The following is a 17,618-nucleotide window of genomic DNA, read 5'->3' as shown; positions in this document are numbered from 1 at the left end:
CTTCAACTTACATTTGTGTTCACATCATACTTTTGATATTAATTATATCTACATGACTTGGGGTAGATCACATTTCCCAGGGTTTCAGTAAAATGGTAGAGATAGACTAGATTGCATTTGAAATCCCTCTGGCCCTAGATGTGTGATCCTATTTAACCTGAGGCAGCTAGATGGTGGAGTAGAGAGATGGGTGAGGAAGATCCGAGTTCAAATCCAGTCTCAAACACTCACTAGCTGGAAGACCCTGAGCAAGTCACTTAACTCCTTCTACCTCATTCAACCCATCTGCAGAATAGGGAGTATAGTGGTGCCTGCCTCCCAAACATTAATGTGAGGCTCAAGTGAGATATTTGGGTTTTTTGTTTTTTAGTTTTCAACATTCACTTCCATAAGTTTTAAATTTTCTCCCCCTCCCTAAGACTGTATGCAGTCTGATATAGGATCTACATATACATTCCTATTAAACATATTTTCACATTAGTCGTGTTGTATAGAAGAGTTAGGACGAATGGTAGGAACCATGAGAAAGAAAAGAAAATAGTCTGTTTCGCTCTGCATTTAGGCTCCATAGTTCTTTCTCTCTATGTGGATGGCATTTTCCTTCAGGAGTCCTTTGGAATTGTTTTAGGTCCTTGCATTGCTGAGAAGAGCTAAGTCTACCAAAATCAGTCCTTGCACACTGTGGCTGTTACTGTGTTCAGTGTTCTCCTGGTTCTACTCATTTCTCTCAGCATCTGTCTTTCCAGGTTTTTCTGAAGTCCACCTGTTCATCATTTCTTATAGCATAATAGTATCCCATTACATTCATATACCGCAGCTTGTTCAGCCCAACTGATGGGCATCCTTTCATTTTTCCAATACTTGGCACAAAGAGAGCTACTATAAATATTTTTGTGCAAGTGAGTCATTTTCCCATTTTTATAATATCTTTGGGATACAGCCCTCGAAGTCCTGGATCAAAGGGTATGCACATTTTTATAGCCCTTTGGGCAGAGTTCCAAATTGCTTTCCAGAGTGGTTGGTTCCGTTCACAACTCCACCAACAATGAATTAGTGTTCCAATTTTCCTACATCTCCCGTTTTTATCATTTTCCTGTTTTGTCATGTTAGCCAATCTGATAGGTATGAGGGAGATAATATTTGTAAATCACTTTGGGAAACTAAAAGAGCTATGTAAATGTTAGCCAATAGTTAATCTCTCTTGGATTATCCCTTTTTCGTTGTGTTTTTATGTAGATAAAGGACCTTGAACAAGAAAAGGATCATCTCAATCAGCTAGTTTGGTCCTTAAGAGAAAGATGTCAGGTCAGTAATGAGGCTCGAGTAAAAGACATTGAAAGAGAAAACAAATCTCTGCATGAAACCATCACAGAGATGGGCAGCAAACTCAACAAGACTGAGTTTGAAAAGAAGCAGCTGCACAAGGATTTGGAGCACGTCAAAGAGAAGGTAGAACGGGTGGAGACAATGGAGAAGGAACTTCATCGACTAGAAAGAGAAAATGAAAAGTTGACCCAGAAAATGACATCCATGAAAATGGTTACAGAGAAAGTTGAAGCCTTGGAGAATGAGAATGGTGGTCTGGAGCTGGAGAACAGGAAGCTGAGGAAGTCACTGGACACCTTGCAGAACGTCTCTGTCCAACTGGAGGGCCTGGAACGTGACAACAAACAGCTTGACTCAGAGAACTTGGAGCTGCGGAAGATGCTTGAGACGATGAAGTTCACAAGTGCCAAAATGGCCCAGATTGAGATTGAGAACAAGGAGCTAGAGAAGGAGAAGGAGGAACTCCAGAAAACCATAGAGCTGTTGAAAGCCCTGAGCAAGAAGTCAGAGAGACTGGAGCTCAGTTACCAGGGTCTCAATGCTGAGAACCTGAGGCTGCAGCAGATTCTGGAAGCCAGCAACAGGAAGACTCAGGAGCTTGAGAAGGAAGTCGAGGAGGTGGAAACGCAAAACCAGACCCTGCATCGCAATCTGGAAGAGCTGAGGATTACAAACAAACAGCTGGAACGATTTGAAAAGGATAAGAAGATGCTCGAGCAGGAAGTATCGCAGTTAGAGAAAGATAAAAAAATGCTGGATAAGGAGACAAAGCGACTGTGGCAACAGGTGGAACTCAAAGATGCCATTTTGGATGATAATGCCATGAAATTAGCAGCTACTGAAAAAGAAAACAAAACACTAGAAAAAGAAATCGCTCGCTTTAAAGACTCTTCTGTTAAGCTGAAAGAACTAGAAAAGGACAACATGGATCTTACCAAGCAAGTCGCCATTCACATGAGAACCCTCACAACACTAAGAGAGGTAAACCAATGGACGTGCTTTGGGGACAATACGCCCTGTTGGTGAGAGTCAACATTTTATTTCATCTCTCATCTTTTGGGGAAGCACCTCCAAAGGAAAGGTGTTGGAATGTCTTAAAGACAGTGCTTGTATGTGGCAGAAATCTTAAAGTGCTGTGCTCTACACTCCCTTGAAGGTTTTGTCCAGGGCAATGCAATTAAAACTTCATTTAACCCTTTAGGTCACTAGATGCTTTTGTGACTATTCCACGTATTCAGGAGATGAAGTGGTTTGGAGCCTTTAAGCTTAGAATCATAAGTTCAACACCTAGTTTTGAAAACTAAAAGCAAATGAGGATTACAGATTCATAGCTGGAAGGATTAGCACGCAGTCTTTATGAGTTGATCAGTAGATAACATGAAAATAGATATAATAGTATGAGATACCAGGTGAGAAGCTTCATGCTTCCCTCTAAACTTTTTATTTCCCCTAGTGCCTGGCTTAATATTCTGCCTACTGTAGGTACTTAATGTTTCATGAGTGAGTCAGTGAATGGTGGGGAAAGCATCAGATTTGGATTCAGAGCTCTAGATTTAAGCCCCACTTCTTCAAATTACTGCTCGTGTGGCCAATGACAAGCCATTTTAACTCTGAACTTCATTGTTAAGATGGAGATAATAATACTTAGCACAGAGATGTTGTGATAAACAGTTAGCTGTTATGAGATTTACATGCAGAAGTAAGAGCAATTATCATTCACATGGTTATAATTTTGATAAAATAACATAAACATGGCATTTATTGTACACAGTCAACAAAATCCATTTATTCATTCAAAGTATATCTGTTAGGTGCACACAGTGTGTCACTGGGATAGCTGGGTGGTGCTGGACTTGGAGTCAGGAAGCTGTGTGTGTGTGTGTGTGTGTGTGTGTGTGTGTGTGTGTGTGTGTGTGTGTGTGTGTGTGTGTGTGTGTGTGTGTGTGTGTGTGAATTACAATGGGTTAATGTGTGTGAATCTCCCCTCTTGCTTTGTGTCTTCTATTACTTGGTTAATGATATGAATGTTGTTACTGCAGGATCTGGTCCTTGAGAAACTGAAGAGCCAGCAGTTGTCCAGTGAGCGGGACAAGCTGAGCCAAGAATTGGAAAAATTTGGATTGAACAAAGGCCTCCTGCTGGACGATGATAACAGCAATGATGACAAGTGAGGAAATTAACTCCCTTAGTGGCTTCCTCTGCTGTTTAGTCTGAAGTTTAATATATCTGTTGCACAGAATTCACCCAGAGTGTTTGTTTTCCTTGTGTTTTGATTTTTAGGGCATGTGTTAAAAAAAAACATATATGGTTCTGGTCACTGGGTTTGCTGTGGGGACGGTGGTTTGTAAACCTCAGGGCATTATAAAAACGGGAGCTTTGTTGTCAGGGTGCTTGCCAGAGAGGTCAGAGGGCTCTGGGAACCTGTTTCATATGAACAGAGCCTCCTACCTTGAGGGTCTTCCAAAGTGAGCCCAGTAATAAATAGCTTGGAATTTTAAATACCTATTAAAATCTCTTCTTAATTGTTGGTGTGACAGTTTTATAACTTGGCCATCCTGCAACACTAACTGTCAAAATAATGTTGCTTAAAAGGAGGCGCAATATCTTGGGCATATCAAGGATTATAATTGAGCTAGAATTGTAAACCTGGGCATCGAATCATAGGTCTAAAGCTAGGGAGGGACCTCAGAAGCCATTCAGTCCAACCCTTCTCATTTTAGGAGCAGCTAGGCATTGCAGTGGATAGAGCCCTGGATCCACAGTAAGGAAGCCCTGAGTTCAAATTTAGCTTCAGATATTGATTTGCTGTGTGATCCCGCAGAGGTCGTTTGATGTCCCTCTGTCTCGGTTTCATCCACTATAAAGCACAGTAATAATAGCTAGCACCTATTTCCCATGATCGTTGTGAGATTCAGATGAAAAAATAATTATAAAATACTTAGTACCGTCCTGGCACATAGTTGAAGTGCTGTATAAATGTTAGCTATTACTGTTAACCCTCTCGGGTTGTGAACATTAAATAAAATGATAATTATTTAACGGTTAGCAGAGTGCCTGGCACAGAGTAAGTGCTATATAAATGTTAGTTATTATTATTAAAATAACATATAATATATAAAAAACTCCAAGGTTGCTGTGAGGATCAAATGAGATAATTTGGAAAGTATTCAGCACAGTGCCTAGAACAAGCTTCATAAATGCTTGTTTTCTTCCATCCTTACTTATAGATAAGGAATCTCTGCCTTAGAGAATTTACATGATTTAATTAGGTTCACACACCCATGATTTGAACTCAGGCCTTCCTGACTCCAAGTCCAGGACTCTATACTGAGGCCAGCAGTTTTTACAGATGAGGAAATTGAGCACCAAAGAGATTAGAATAGTGTAATGATAATAAGAATTATAATTAAGTGAGCAGTGACACTTAAATAGGGTCACAGATGTAGAGGTGGGAAGGGACCTCAGAGAATATAAAGTCCAAACCCTTTATTTTACAGCTGGGGGAATTGAAGCCCTTTTAGGTTCAGTGTTATATTCAGGCTTATGCTGTTAATCTTCGTCTGAGGCAAGCTCTGAATCACCAGTACGCAGCTTAGGTAGGAGGTTCTGTAATGTGAGCTTTAGACTTTCTTTTGTTTCACATGGACCAAATAGTGCAGTATAGGCAAGGAAGCCTGGCCAATGGGAGGAAGGAAACGTAGGTAATTGTGGCATTAGCCAAGGTGGTAGGAGGGAGGGGAGGAAGGACCAAGAGGGAAATTTTCCCATTGAACTCTCTTTATAATTTAGAGTGAGGCAGGATGTAATGCTATTGTGTCCTCTGATTTCAGAAAACATAAACTACTGGAGAACAAAAATGAATCAGCCCTCAGAACAACACTAGCCATGAAAGAAGATAAGATTGTGTTCTTACAGGCCCAGATGGAGGGGACGGTTAATTTAAACCATCAACTACAAAAGGAGCTCAAAATGGTGAGGCCCATCCTCTGAATTCAGAGGTGAAGGATTTGTTGTTACTCTGTTGCTTCTGACTCTTTGTGACCCGATTACGGTTTAGTTTTATTTTATTTTTTTGGCAAAGATACTGGAGTGGTTTGCCATTTCCTTTCCCACCTCATTTCAAAGATGAGGAAACTGAGACAAACAAGGAGAAGCGACTTGCCCAGGTTCACACAGCTAGTAAGTGTCTGAGGCTGGATTTGAACTTGAGTCTTCCTGACTCCAAACCTGTCATTATCCTTAGCACTGCCTAGCTGTCCTCCAGATGCAGGAGTCATCGTCCCATAGTCCATCTGTCCCCCACCCCCCCATCAATTCCTCGTCCTGATCTTCCTTATGTTGTATACTTTGAGGGGGGGAATTAAAAGCTTGATAATTCCCAAGCACTTGATCGTTGTTTCCCACATTCTTCCCAAGGAGTTGGATACAGAGCATCTCTCTTACTTAAATGAGCCTCAGAAATCTACACTGGATAGGGTGATTATTCCCAACCCTTACATTTGGTTTGCATGTAGTCATACTTTTTCTTTTTTTTAATTATATTTTTTCCAGTTACATGTGAAACATTTTTTAACCATTTTTTTTTTTTTTTGCAATTTTGGGTTCCAAATTCCGTCCCATCCTCCCTCCTCTCCCGTCTCATTGAGAGCAGTTTGATAAAAGTCATGCATATGCAGTCATGAAAAACATATTTCCCTGAATACTTCTTTCTAAAGTCCTGTTTTTGCTTATGAACTCTCCAGATAAAGAAAGAATATGAAGTACTCAGGCAGAGCCAGGAAGAAGGAAAACAGCTGCTGAACTCTTGTAAGCATCCAGGAGGGAAAGTAGCCCTCAACCACGAGATCAAAGAGAACTGGGAGTCCGGCCACCACGAAACCACCATGGAGCTGTTGAAAGTCAAGGACAGAGCCATAGAATTGGAAAGGAATGTAAGTCTTTCTGGACTTCAATCCTGATTCCTTTCCCTATTGGCTGCTCTGCTCCTATCCCAAGATGTGATTTCCTTTCTTTATTCCCACGATAGACTTTGTGGTCTCTCTCCTGCCTTTCATTGGACCTGGCCGAGATGTCAGTATTGCTTGTTGGAGCACACCAGAAGTACAAAGCTAGTCTGGCCTGGTTTTCACTTCTGGAAGTTATTTTTAACACTAATTTATTTTTCTTTCCTCCTCCTTCTCCCTCTTCTATTTCCCTTCTCTTCCTTCCCTTACTATTATTTCTACTATTACTCCGTGAGTTGCAGGTTCTCCAAAGAGAGCCTGCTGCAGGCTCATGATGTCACCCCTTCAATCTGCCTTAAGGATCCAAGAGTGTCTTTTGCTGGAGATTCATTATTCAGAGGATACTTGTGATCAGTTAGCATTTCCCGTAGGGTTCTGTTTTCTAATAATTGCATTAACATGGGGTTTGTGCCTCTGCTCTAGAATGCCGCCCTTCACACCGAGAAACAGCTGCTCAAGGAACAGCTCAAGCATTTGGAGACACAGAACATGACCTTCAGTAACCAGGTCTTGACTCTTCAAAAGCAGAGTGCCTTCCTCCAGGAGCACAACACGGTCCTGCAGACACAGACAGCTCAGCTTCAGGTCAGTGGCGCAGAGATATTACTAGGGCAGGGATCATTCACTCAAAAGTCAGACCAGTTATGACAAGCAGATAGCAGGAAACCGAGACAGCTGGTGGTGCAGTGCAGTGGATAGAGCGCTGGGCATGGAGTCAAGAAGATCTAAGCTCACCTCTGGCCTCAGACACCCACTATCTGTGTCACCTTGGGCAAGTCACTCAACTTCTCTCTCTTCCTTAGTTTCCTGATCTGTAAAATGGGGATGACAATTACACCCACCTGTCAGGATTGTTGTAAGGACCAAATGTTAGTGTCTGATACATAGTAGGCACTTCATAAATATTAGTTCTTATGATCATCATTTTTAGATGGAGATTGTATAAGATTGGAAGTCTCTTGGATTTGGAATCAAGAACCCTGAGTTCTAGTCCCAGTTCTCCTACCAGTGTGACCTTGAATCAAGTCCCTTAACCTTTCTGAGGCCTCACTTAAAAAATAGAGAATGGATAATAAGTCTCAAAAGTTTTGGTCTCATGACTCTCTTCACTCTAAAAAATTACTGACACCCCTCTTGTTTATATGGGTTACATCTATTACTATTTGAAGACGTTCAGTCATTTCTCAGTCATGTTTGACTCTTCCTGGCGACATTTTGGTTTCTTTTGGCAAAGATACTGAAGTGGTTTGCCATTTCCTTTTCTATCTCATTTTACAGATGAGGAAACTGAGGCCAGCAGGGTTAAATGACTTGCACAGGGTTGAACAGCTAGTAAATGTCTGAAGCGGAATTTGACCTCAAGAAGAAGAGTCTTCCTGACTCCAGACCCAGTGCTCATTGTGCCACCTCATTACCAGTACTGATATTTCCCGTATTAGAAATTAAAACATTTTGGTATTATTGTGAAAATATTTTTGACCTCACTGAGCCCCTGAGTGGGTTCTCAGTGAATTAGATGACTCCTAGGTCCTTACCCTTTCCAATCAATCTTGTGATCTCCCAGATGCCTTCCAATTTTGGGACTAGTAGAATGGCCGGAGCAAAAGAGAAGTTGGTTATTGATAGATTAAGATCAGCTGGAAAGGAGGTCGGCTGTGGAGTGCCCCACAGCTCTGCTGTTGAATGTTTTTCACTAGTGCCTTCTGTAAAGGTATAGATGCCGTGCCTTTCAGATTTTCAAGTCACAGAAGTTAGGAATAATATGTAAAATATTAGACCACAGAGTCAGAATGCAAAAAGATATTGACAGGCTGGAACAGTGGACAAATCCAGGAAGATTATCTATAATGACGATGAACCATTGGGTTCAAAAAGCCAGCTTCACAAATATGAGGTGAAAAGTGTTGACTAAAAAATTGAATAAAAAAAGGTGAATAGAAAAAAAAATTCTAAGGATTTTATTTGACTGTAAACTTGATATGAGTTAGGGTGATAGCAGCCCTCTTAGTAAGGTCATAGATCTAGGACTAGAAGAGGTGGTCATTCAGTCCAACCCTCTCTTTTTACAAGTAAAGAAACTGAGGCTCAGGGATATTAAGTCACTTATCTGGGGTTATACAGGCTCTGTCAAGACTGGGGGATTGAACCCATGTCCTCTTTCTCCAAAGCCAATATTCCCTCCACTATGCCAGTGCTGAGAGTCTTGGTATGATCTGTCCTGATTGAAAAGTGTCTGGGATACTATATTCTAGGCTGCAAATTTAAGAGGACATTTGATAAGCTGGAAGAAGTCTTATAATGAAGAGCTTCAAATTCAGGTGATAGAAGGGTGATTTCAAAGAATTCAGAATTTTTAGCCTAGAAAAGAGACTGTATTGGGTGGAGGGGAGACCATAAAAGTTCTCTTCATATATTTGAAAAGTTGTCTTGATCCTTCCCTAGTTCAGAACTAGGAGCATTTATTAGTAGAAGTTGCAGAGAGTCAGATATAGATTTGATGTAAGAAAAACCTCCATAACCATGAGAATTGTACCTTTGTGGAGATGGTTGTGTTGGGAGTGAATTCAGCTCTCCAGTCTAGCTTATTAGGAGATGCAGGGATGTATTACCTACCAAGGTTTCCTTGGAGAAACACTTTGTTAGGACCAGAATTTAATGCCCCTCACTCCTGACTAAAGGGATGAGGGGATCCAGTTTGTGGTTAAGTCCATCTCAGTGAGTCTGGCTATTGTGTTGTGAAGTAGCTATAGTGTACATGAGTTCATCATGCTTCCATCAAGTGTCATCTCCATCTCATCTAAGAGCAAGGCGCCATGTCTTTTCTTTCTCTAAAGGTGGAGAACTCGACCCTGAGCTCTCAGAATTCTTCTCTCACGGCCCAGTACACTTTGCTCCAAAATCAGCAGGGGATGAAGGAGAATGAGAATGAAAACCTGCTGAAGCAAAAGGAGCAGTTGATGATGGCCTATGACTCACTGCTTCAGGACCATGAGCACTTGAGCTCCCTGCATGAGCGGCAGTCCACGGAGTATGAGATGCTCATACATCAGCACAGCTGCCTGAAGACCCTGCACAAGAATCTGGAAATGGAACACAAGGAGCTGGGAGACAGGTCAGGATCTGGAGATAAGCCCAGACCCCGCCAGAAAGCACTGAGGGTAGAGGGGCCTCATTTGGAGTCTGGAGAGGTTTGAAAGGGAGGATCTGTCTCAGACAGCTTCCTTCTCCAGCATCATCCTCTGTAATAGTAACAAAAGCTGACTTTGCCTTAGATACCTCTCTCATTCAGTCCTCAAAGCAACCCTATGAGGTACAGGTGTTAATAGTTATAATGATTAATTATTCTTGTTCTCTTAAGTGAAATGAATTGTTCCCATATAATTATCTTATTATTAAGAGAAATGAATTATTTTCATTATTAATTTTATATGAAATGAATTAATAATATTATATTATTAAGTTAAATGAATTAGCATTTTCATTATTTTTACCTTATTAAGTGAAATGAGTTATTAATCTCATTAAGTATTAAGTGAAGTGAATGACCTATGTTCACATGGCTAATGTGTATCTGAGTTGTAATTCAAATGTATGTCTCTCCCAATCCCAAGTTCAGTCCTTTGATTCTTAAAATAGTAACTGACTTTTATATAAAGCAGAGCACTTTAAATAGGTTATTTCTTTTGAGCCTTACAACAGTCCTTGGGAGAGAGGTCTTTCTGGTGTTATTATCATCCGCATTTTACAGATGACAAATTGTACTCATAGAATTTGTCCTTGATCCACAGCTAATATTAGTGGGAAACCATCTCTGACTCCCCCCCATTAAAACATTCTATTAAGCATCACATTTTAGAAAGAACATTGAGGAACTGGATTTTATTCAGAAGGGAGGGACTAGAAACTGTGCTCCATGAGGACTGGTCAAAGAAAATAGAGTTGATGACTTTGGAGAAGAGATTTTACCTGAGGGGCAAGGGGAGGATGGGGAAATAAGCATGGCAGTCATGTTTATGATAGGCATATTATATACATATGTATATACGTGTGGTTTATGATACACGTACATATACACACACCTACATACCTATGTGCCTGTATATATACATGCATGCATGTGTGTATGTAGTGTTGGAGCACTGGGCCTAGAATCAGACCTAAGTTCAAACTCAGACATTTACTAGCTGTGTAACTTTGGGAAGGTCACTTATTAACCCCTGTTTGCCCCGATTTCCTCATTTATGAAATGGGGACAATGAGAGCATCTACCTCCCAGGGTTATTGGTGAGGATCCAAGGAGATTATAATTGTAAAGTGCGTAGCACAGAACCTGACACATAGTGGGTGCTGTATAAGCATTAGCTATTATTAAGTGTTTGAAGATGCAGGAGGAATTGGAATTAGTCTTGTTCTATTTCGTCCCAGAGAAAAGTATTAGAAATCAAAATTGTGGAAGTTGTAGAGGCAGGTTTTGGAATAATTTAAGGAAAAACTTGAGAACACTTCAGAGTTGCTCCAGAAGTAGAATGAGTGATCATAGAAAGGATTGAGTTCATAGTTAACTGGAGGTCTTCAGATGCAATTTTCACGAGCATTTCATTTGTTGGAGAGGTTGTTGAGTGAATTTCTCTGAGTTATGCTGGACCGACTGACCTTTGAGGTCGCTTCACACCTTGAAATTCTGTCTCTGAAGTCACCCTTCTTTTTCCCTGAATGCTTGTCTGTCACTCACTTGTTGGACATTTGCTATTTTATATCAAGTAAGATAATTAGCATAAAGCACTTTGTGAACCCTCAAATAAGGCAGCTAGGTGGTGCGGTGGACAGAGTGCTGGGCCTGGAGTCAGGAAGACCTAAGTTCAAATCCAGCCTCAAACACGTACTAGCTGAGTGACCCTGGGCAAGTCACTTTACCCTGTTTGCCTCAGTTTCCTCATCTGTAAAATGAACTGGAGAAGGAAATGAAACCACTCCAGTATCTTTGCCAAGAAGATCCCAAGTGGGGTCACCCAGAGTCAGAACTGAAATGACTAAACAAGAGCAAAAACCCTCAAGTGCTATAAATAGATATGGATATATGGATAGCACACGTACCCTTTTCGTATAACTAGCTTTTATGTAGTGCCTTAAGGTTTGCAAAACTCTATGTGTGTAATCTCATTTGATCTTTTGAAGATAATTTATAAACTCCTCGAGGACAGGAACCATGCCCATGATATCTTTGCCATCCTTTACAATATGTAGTACCTTTCACTTAATACATTCCTGGTGTGTATGTTCATCCTTTGTTGCCAAAGAAGACCATGCCATCAGAGAAATGGTGACATGACTTGCACTTGACTTTGTTTTGAGTGAGGGAGGGCTGTGCAGGTCACCAGCCTTACTTCTCCTTCAAAGCCATCTGAATCCAGTGACCTGATACTCATCAGGATGACTGGAGATGACCCAGGATGAGGCAGTTGGGGTTAAGTGACTTGCCCAAGGTCACACAGCTAGTGAGTGTCAAGTGTCTGAGGTGAGATTTGAACTTAGGTCCTCCTGACTCCTGCACTGGTTCTCTAACCACTGCACCACCTAGCTGCCCTAATACATCCCTGGTAAGCATTTGCTGAATGCCTGTATATTTTAAACCATTTGCTCCTCTTGGACCCAACTGGAAGTAAAGTCAGGCCCTGGCAGGTTAGAAATCAGAGCTTTTCTTCTCCCTCACTCTATGAGAGGGGTTGACAATCGCCAGCGTATGTGCCAGACATGGAACACTGGCTGATTTGTCTTTGGCTTAAGGCCAGTTACTTCTACCATGCTCTGATTTCCCTGATGCTGGCAAGAGTCTCTATTGCTTAGAAAAGTTAATAGTTAATATATGTTCTTCTAATCAATTACAGTTTGGTGGCTGGCACACAGGTACTGAACCCCACCTTTACCCTTCCACCCCTCCCTTATTAGTCTTTATTTTCTTGCCTCATATTTCTTCCCCTCCCCCTGCCATGGGGAAAAAGTCTCCAGATAGCATTGAACTTCCACCCCCTCCCCCCCAAAAAATTAGAACCTAAAGCTCTGGATTCAGATCTCAGCTCCTCACTTATATAACTTTGGATGAGTCTTTAAAATATAATTTTTGTAGCTAACGTTCATAGTAGTTGAAAGGTTTACAGATTGTTTTATGGACATTTTCTCATTTGGTCCTCATAACAACCTTGTCAAGGTAGGTGTCATTATTATCCCCATTTTATACATGAGTAAACTGAGGCTCTGAGAGATGAAGTCACTCACTCTAGTACATGTCTGAGGCAGAATTTGAACTAGGTTCTTCTAACTCCAGGACTAGACCCCCTGACCATCATGTTGACCTTCAAGTCACTTTACCTCCAACCCTTAATTTCCTCTAGGATAATCAAGCTACCAGTGTGGCTGCTCCCAGGATCAAATGAGATCCTGTTCATCATGTACCTCATAAAGCTTTAGTCACTCTGTAAGCTTTGGAAATAATCGTTTGCGTCGGCTAGCTTCTTCACCAGACAATGAGTTGTCCTCTCTTGCCTTCTTCCCTCTGCCTCCCCCAGTTTCACCTCTCCTTCTTCACTGCATTTCCTATCATCTTAGGTTCCATGAATTTTCCCAATAATCAGTAAAACCCTCACCAGCTCTGAGATGGAAGCAATAAAATGCAAATCTGGATAATCTGTAGAGAATAGGAGCTCTCTCTTCTCAGTTTTCTCGTGTTCTTTATTACCAGTCTACTCTTTTGCCACTCACACCACCCCAGCTAGTAAAGTAACAATGGTTACGCTAGTTAGCATTCATAGAGCACTTTAAAGATTGCCAAAGCACGTTACATTTGCTATCTTACAGTCTTGCAACAACCCTGTAATTAACCTGATTTTACAGATGAAGAAACTGAGGATGAATGATGATAAATGTCTGAGGCAGGTGACTCAGGTTGTCCAATCTCCAGAACCCGCACTCTGTCTGCCTGGCTACCTCCAGTCCCATTTTCACTCCATTTTTTATACTCTAGCCCAAGAAATCTTCCCCAAGCACAGCTCTCACTGTCTCCTTTTTGCTTTAATTAGTCATTTTCTTCTTCTTTCTCCTTCCTTCTTCATTTTCTACAGAATAACCCTGACAGTGAAGATTCTCCACAATCCATTCCTAACCCACATTACCAGCCTTCTCATGACACTTTCCCATAGACTGCGTTCTAGCCCAATTGGACCACACTCCATCTGCTGTTCTTCCCATTTCCATATATCATGCCTCATTTCTATCGGCCTCCTCCTTCCCTCTTCCCCTCCCTGCATCCCTTGAATGGACTCTCACCATTTCTTCCTATTGAAATTTCTTTTTTCCTTCCAGCCAAGCTCAAGCGTCACCTTCTCCAGGAAACCTTCCTTGGCCCCTGAGTTCAAAGTGAGCCCTCCCTCCCCAAATTTCTAATCATCCTTTGCCTGGACTTTCCCTTTATGGTTATACCTTCCTACTATCAGTTATGTGTATACCTTCTTCTCTCCTTCTATTACAATATAAGATACTTAAAGAAAGGGATCTATTCTGTAGTGCCCAATGTCTTATTTTTTCAGTGGATTCCTGCTTTTGTGTCATTTCTCAGCTCGTTAGAATAGGTCATCATCTCTCCCAAGTAAGTGGCCTTCAGGAGTTGCTGTGACCAAAAGTTCATCTCCCTACAGCCATCTAATGGTGAGATTCTCCTGATTTAACTAGACTGACCCTTAGATGACAGGCCCAGAGTCCATTTCAGGGCCTGTACTCTAAACCTTTCAACCTGTCAGTCAATCAATAAGCACTTACATTGTGCCATACATTGTGCTAAGATTGGAGATACAAAGAGGGAAAAAGCGATATTTTCTCTACTGCCATGGAGCTCACTGGGGTATGTAGCACATAAAGGAAAGCTCAGCTACAGGGTGCATAGCAAGGAAGTGGTCCACTATCTCCTCAGAAAGGAGAGTTTCATTGTGATGACTCATCTCATTCAGAATCCTGAGTGGTGGTGGAGCTTCTCATTGCCTAGCAGTCTCAGATGGGTTCAGAAACAGCCCTTGTTCCTGGGGAGGGTCAAGATTAGAAGGCAACAACCCAACTTGGTTGGTCTTTCCATCATCCAGTCTTCCCAAATGGGTGCTTAAGGGAGTCCTAACAATTAGAGATGACCCAAAGTAGAATAGGCTGTATCGAAGGTTGGTGGGGATTCCCTTTCCTAGATAGGTCTTCAAGCAAAAGCTAGATGACCACTTGTCAGATGTGTTATATGTGGAGATTCTTTTGCTTTATAGGTTGGACTAGATGGCCACTGAGACGTGTCTACCAGCTTCTAAACTCTGATTTTTGTGACCTTTGAATTTGGATGCAGGAGAAATCTCAGTAATAAAATGGAAAGAATTACCATCTCTCTTGAGGCAGCTAGGTGATGACAAGTAGGGCTTGAAGTCAGGAGCACCCAAATTCACATCTCACTGGAGGTACTGTGTAATCCTGGACAATCCACTTAACCTCTGTTTGCCAAAGTTTCCACAATTATAAAATGTGGACCGATTATAATAGCTTCAGGGTTGTTGTGAAAATCTAATGAAATAATATTTTGTAAAGCACTTTTCTTAAACAGTAGGTGTTTAAGAAATACTGGTTTCTTTTCTTCCCTCCTTCCTCCAGGATGCTTAAATATGGAACTTCCTGAGAAGATAATTAAATTTATATTGGACTTTGAGGTTTATGTTTTGATTGTCTTTGCAATAATATAATAAAGTAGATAGCAATAAATATTATCTCTGTTTTATGGATGAGGAAATTGAGGCTTAGAAGTCATTTGTCTGAGACAAATGGTGGAGCCAGTCCTAGGATTAGAGTATTCTGCTTCAGAAAATATTCCCTGTGCAGCTGCTGTGTGCAAGGTATGCTTATAGGAATTAGATGGGGCCTGGGGTTAGAGGCCACTCCGCTTCATTGTCTCCTTTACTTGTCATAGACTTATTTTTCCACATTCATGTAGAATCAGTCGTGTCTGACGTGATCCCATTTGGGATTTTCTTGGCAGAGATAACTGGAATGATTTGTCATTTCCTTCTCCAAGTCCTTTTACAGATGAGAAAACTGAGGCAAATGGGGTTAAGTGACTTACCCAAGGTCACACAACTAGTAAGTGTTCTGAGTTCATTTGAACTCATGAAGATGAGTTTTCCTGATTCCAGGCATGTCACTCTATTCACTGTATCACCTAGATGCCCATTTTATTTTTTTGGATTGTAAAAGCATTTCTTAGTACCAGTGCCTTACCTCTGCTGGTTATCCTAGCTATATCTTGCTTGTACATGGGGTCACCACCATTAGAATGCAGACACCTTGAGATCAGAGACTCGAGACTCTTTTACCTTTCTTTATATCTTCTTTTCTTAGCACAGTGTCTGTCACACTGTAGGGTGCCTGTCACATAGTAGCCATTTCATAAATTCTTGTTGACTGATGAATAGTTTACACGTGGGAAAGTTTTGTTATCCTGAGGCTACTGTCTACAGGGTTATTACAAAGAGCTCCCTTGAGCATCTGTTTCTAAACCACTTGTGATCAATTGATGCCCCTGTAACAAAAAAAAAAAAATACTTTAGCCAAAGACCTGAGGACGGAATTGGTGTCAGTGACAAGTGGTGTGGTGGCTCTGTGGGCGGGCAAGAGGTTGAGTCACCATGGCAACACTGTGGGTGGTCTTTGTCAGGGAAGTTGGCTTCCTGATCACTTACCGGCCTGGTCTCTGGGCTGAGCACACATGGCCCAGTGAAACCCTGAGACAGGAGGAGAGGTGCAAGGCACCTCCATGTGTGAAAAAAGCTTTCTGCGTCATCCCTGACCCACCCCTAATCTTGTATTCTTTCTGGACCTGACACTTTCCTGCTGCTAGGAGGGAGTGATAGGGAAGATCTCAGGAAGCCAGTTAAACTTTTATAAGTCCTTAGAGGAGACCAGGAAGAAAAAAACCCCCTTGATTTTAGGAGGTTGAGGTAACTTTATCAAACTTTGGTATTTCTTTGAGTCTGTTCCATTTGCCACTCACTCTCTGTAGATTGTAATTCAGCCAAAGGACCAGTTAGTACTGAGAAGGAGAAGACAAGGAAACCTGTTGATACTTGTGTGTTTAAAATAATTTTCTTTGCCCATAGTGGCAAATTGTCCTTCCCTGTATATGATTTTTATGTATTGCCTTAGTATATTGAAAAGTGCTTTTCTTGCCATCCACATCCAGAGAAAGAACTGTGGAGTCTGAATGCAGATCAAAGCATACTATTTTCACTTTTCCCCCATGTTCTCGTTTGTTCTGTTTCTTCTTTCACATGACTATAACGTGGAAACATGGTTAATATGATCACACATGTATAACCTGTATCAGATGGCTGCTATCTTGGGGAGGCTGGAGGGAGGGAACAAAATTTGGAACTCAAAATATTATAAAAAATGAATGTTGAAGACTCTCTTTACATGTAAATTGGAAAAAGAAAAATACTATTTACAAAAGAAAAAGAAAGATGCTTTCCTCACAGCAGCCCTGGGGGTTAAGTTTGTATGACAGTTTATCTCCATTTTATAGAGCAGGAGACTAAAACTCAGAGAGATGAACTAATTGAAAGAATGCTGAATTTGGAACCAGAAGCCTCGAATTGGAGCCTTAGCTCAAATTTCCTGTTTGTCCTTGGGCAAGGCTTTTTATCTTTTTTTTTTAAAGCCTCAGTTTCCTCATCTGTTAAATAAGATGTTTGAATTAGAGGGCTCCTTTGACCCTTCCACTTTCTCATCTTAGAATCCTAACCAAAGTTCTGGGCTTTGTAAGTTTTAGATTTTTGACTTGAACCCAAGGCTCCTCATTCTAGATACACTGTATCACATAATATCTGAACCTGAGATTCTTAGGCTTGCCTGATGTTTTCCTCCTCTGTTTATATCCCCGTGCTTAGCCCTGGGCTTGGTCCAAAGAAAGCACTTGATAAATGCTTTTTCATTCATGTAAGTGACTTACAGATAAGTGAGAAATCTCTGTCTCCCCCTGGAGACTCTACACAGTTCTCAGATTTAGAGGAAAGGACAAGCTTAGAATAGTCAAGCATTCAAAGTAAATGAGGAAGATAATTTTAAAAGACTTTAGTTCAGGGGAGGATTTCAAGTTTATACATTACACATTTACTGTGTGCCAGGAACTGTAGTAAGCACTAAAGTTAGATCACAACCCAGTAGAGAAGACAGCATGGAATAATTGTGTACAAACAAGCTATATGTAAGATAAACTAG

General features: G+C 41.1%; 1 protein-coding gene across 3 annotated transcripts in view; it reads left to right on the top strand.

The window, feature by feature from the left end:
- CCDC88C (coiled-coil domain containing 88C) overlaps positions 1-17,618 on the top strand; it is a 221,126-nt gene that overhangs the window by 154,935 nt on the left and 48,573 nt on the right. For all 3 annotated transcript variants that reach the window (XM_072625525.1, XM_072625526.1, XM_072625527.1), the window contains 6 exons: positions 1,237-2,307; positions 3,366-3,493; positions 5,157-5,298; positions 6,069-6,257; positions 6,753-6,914; positions 9,164-9,441. In XM_072625525.1, the coding sequence (XP_072481626.1) occupies positions 1,237-2,307; positions 3,366-3,493; positions 5,157-5,298; positions 6,069-6,257; positions 6,753-6,914; positions 9,164-9,441 (1,970 nt within the window). The remainder of the gene's footprint in view (positions 1-1,236; positions 2,308-3,365; positions 3,494-5,156; positions 5,299-6,068; positions 6,258-6,752; positions 6,915-9,163; positions 9,442-17,618) is intronic.

This window comes from Notamacropus eugenii, chromosome 7 (assembly GCF_028372415.1).
Source record: "Notamacropus eugenii isolate mMacEug1 chromosome 7, mMacEug1.pri_v2, whole genome shotgun sequence".
NCBI lineage: Eukaryota > Metazoa > Chordata > Mammalia > Diprotodontia > Macropodidae > Notamacropus > Notamacropus eugenii.
Note: the sequence above shows the minus strand (reverse complement) of the source record. Positions and strands in the feature narration are given on the sequence as shown.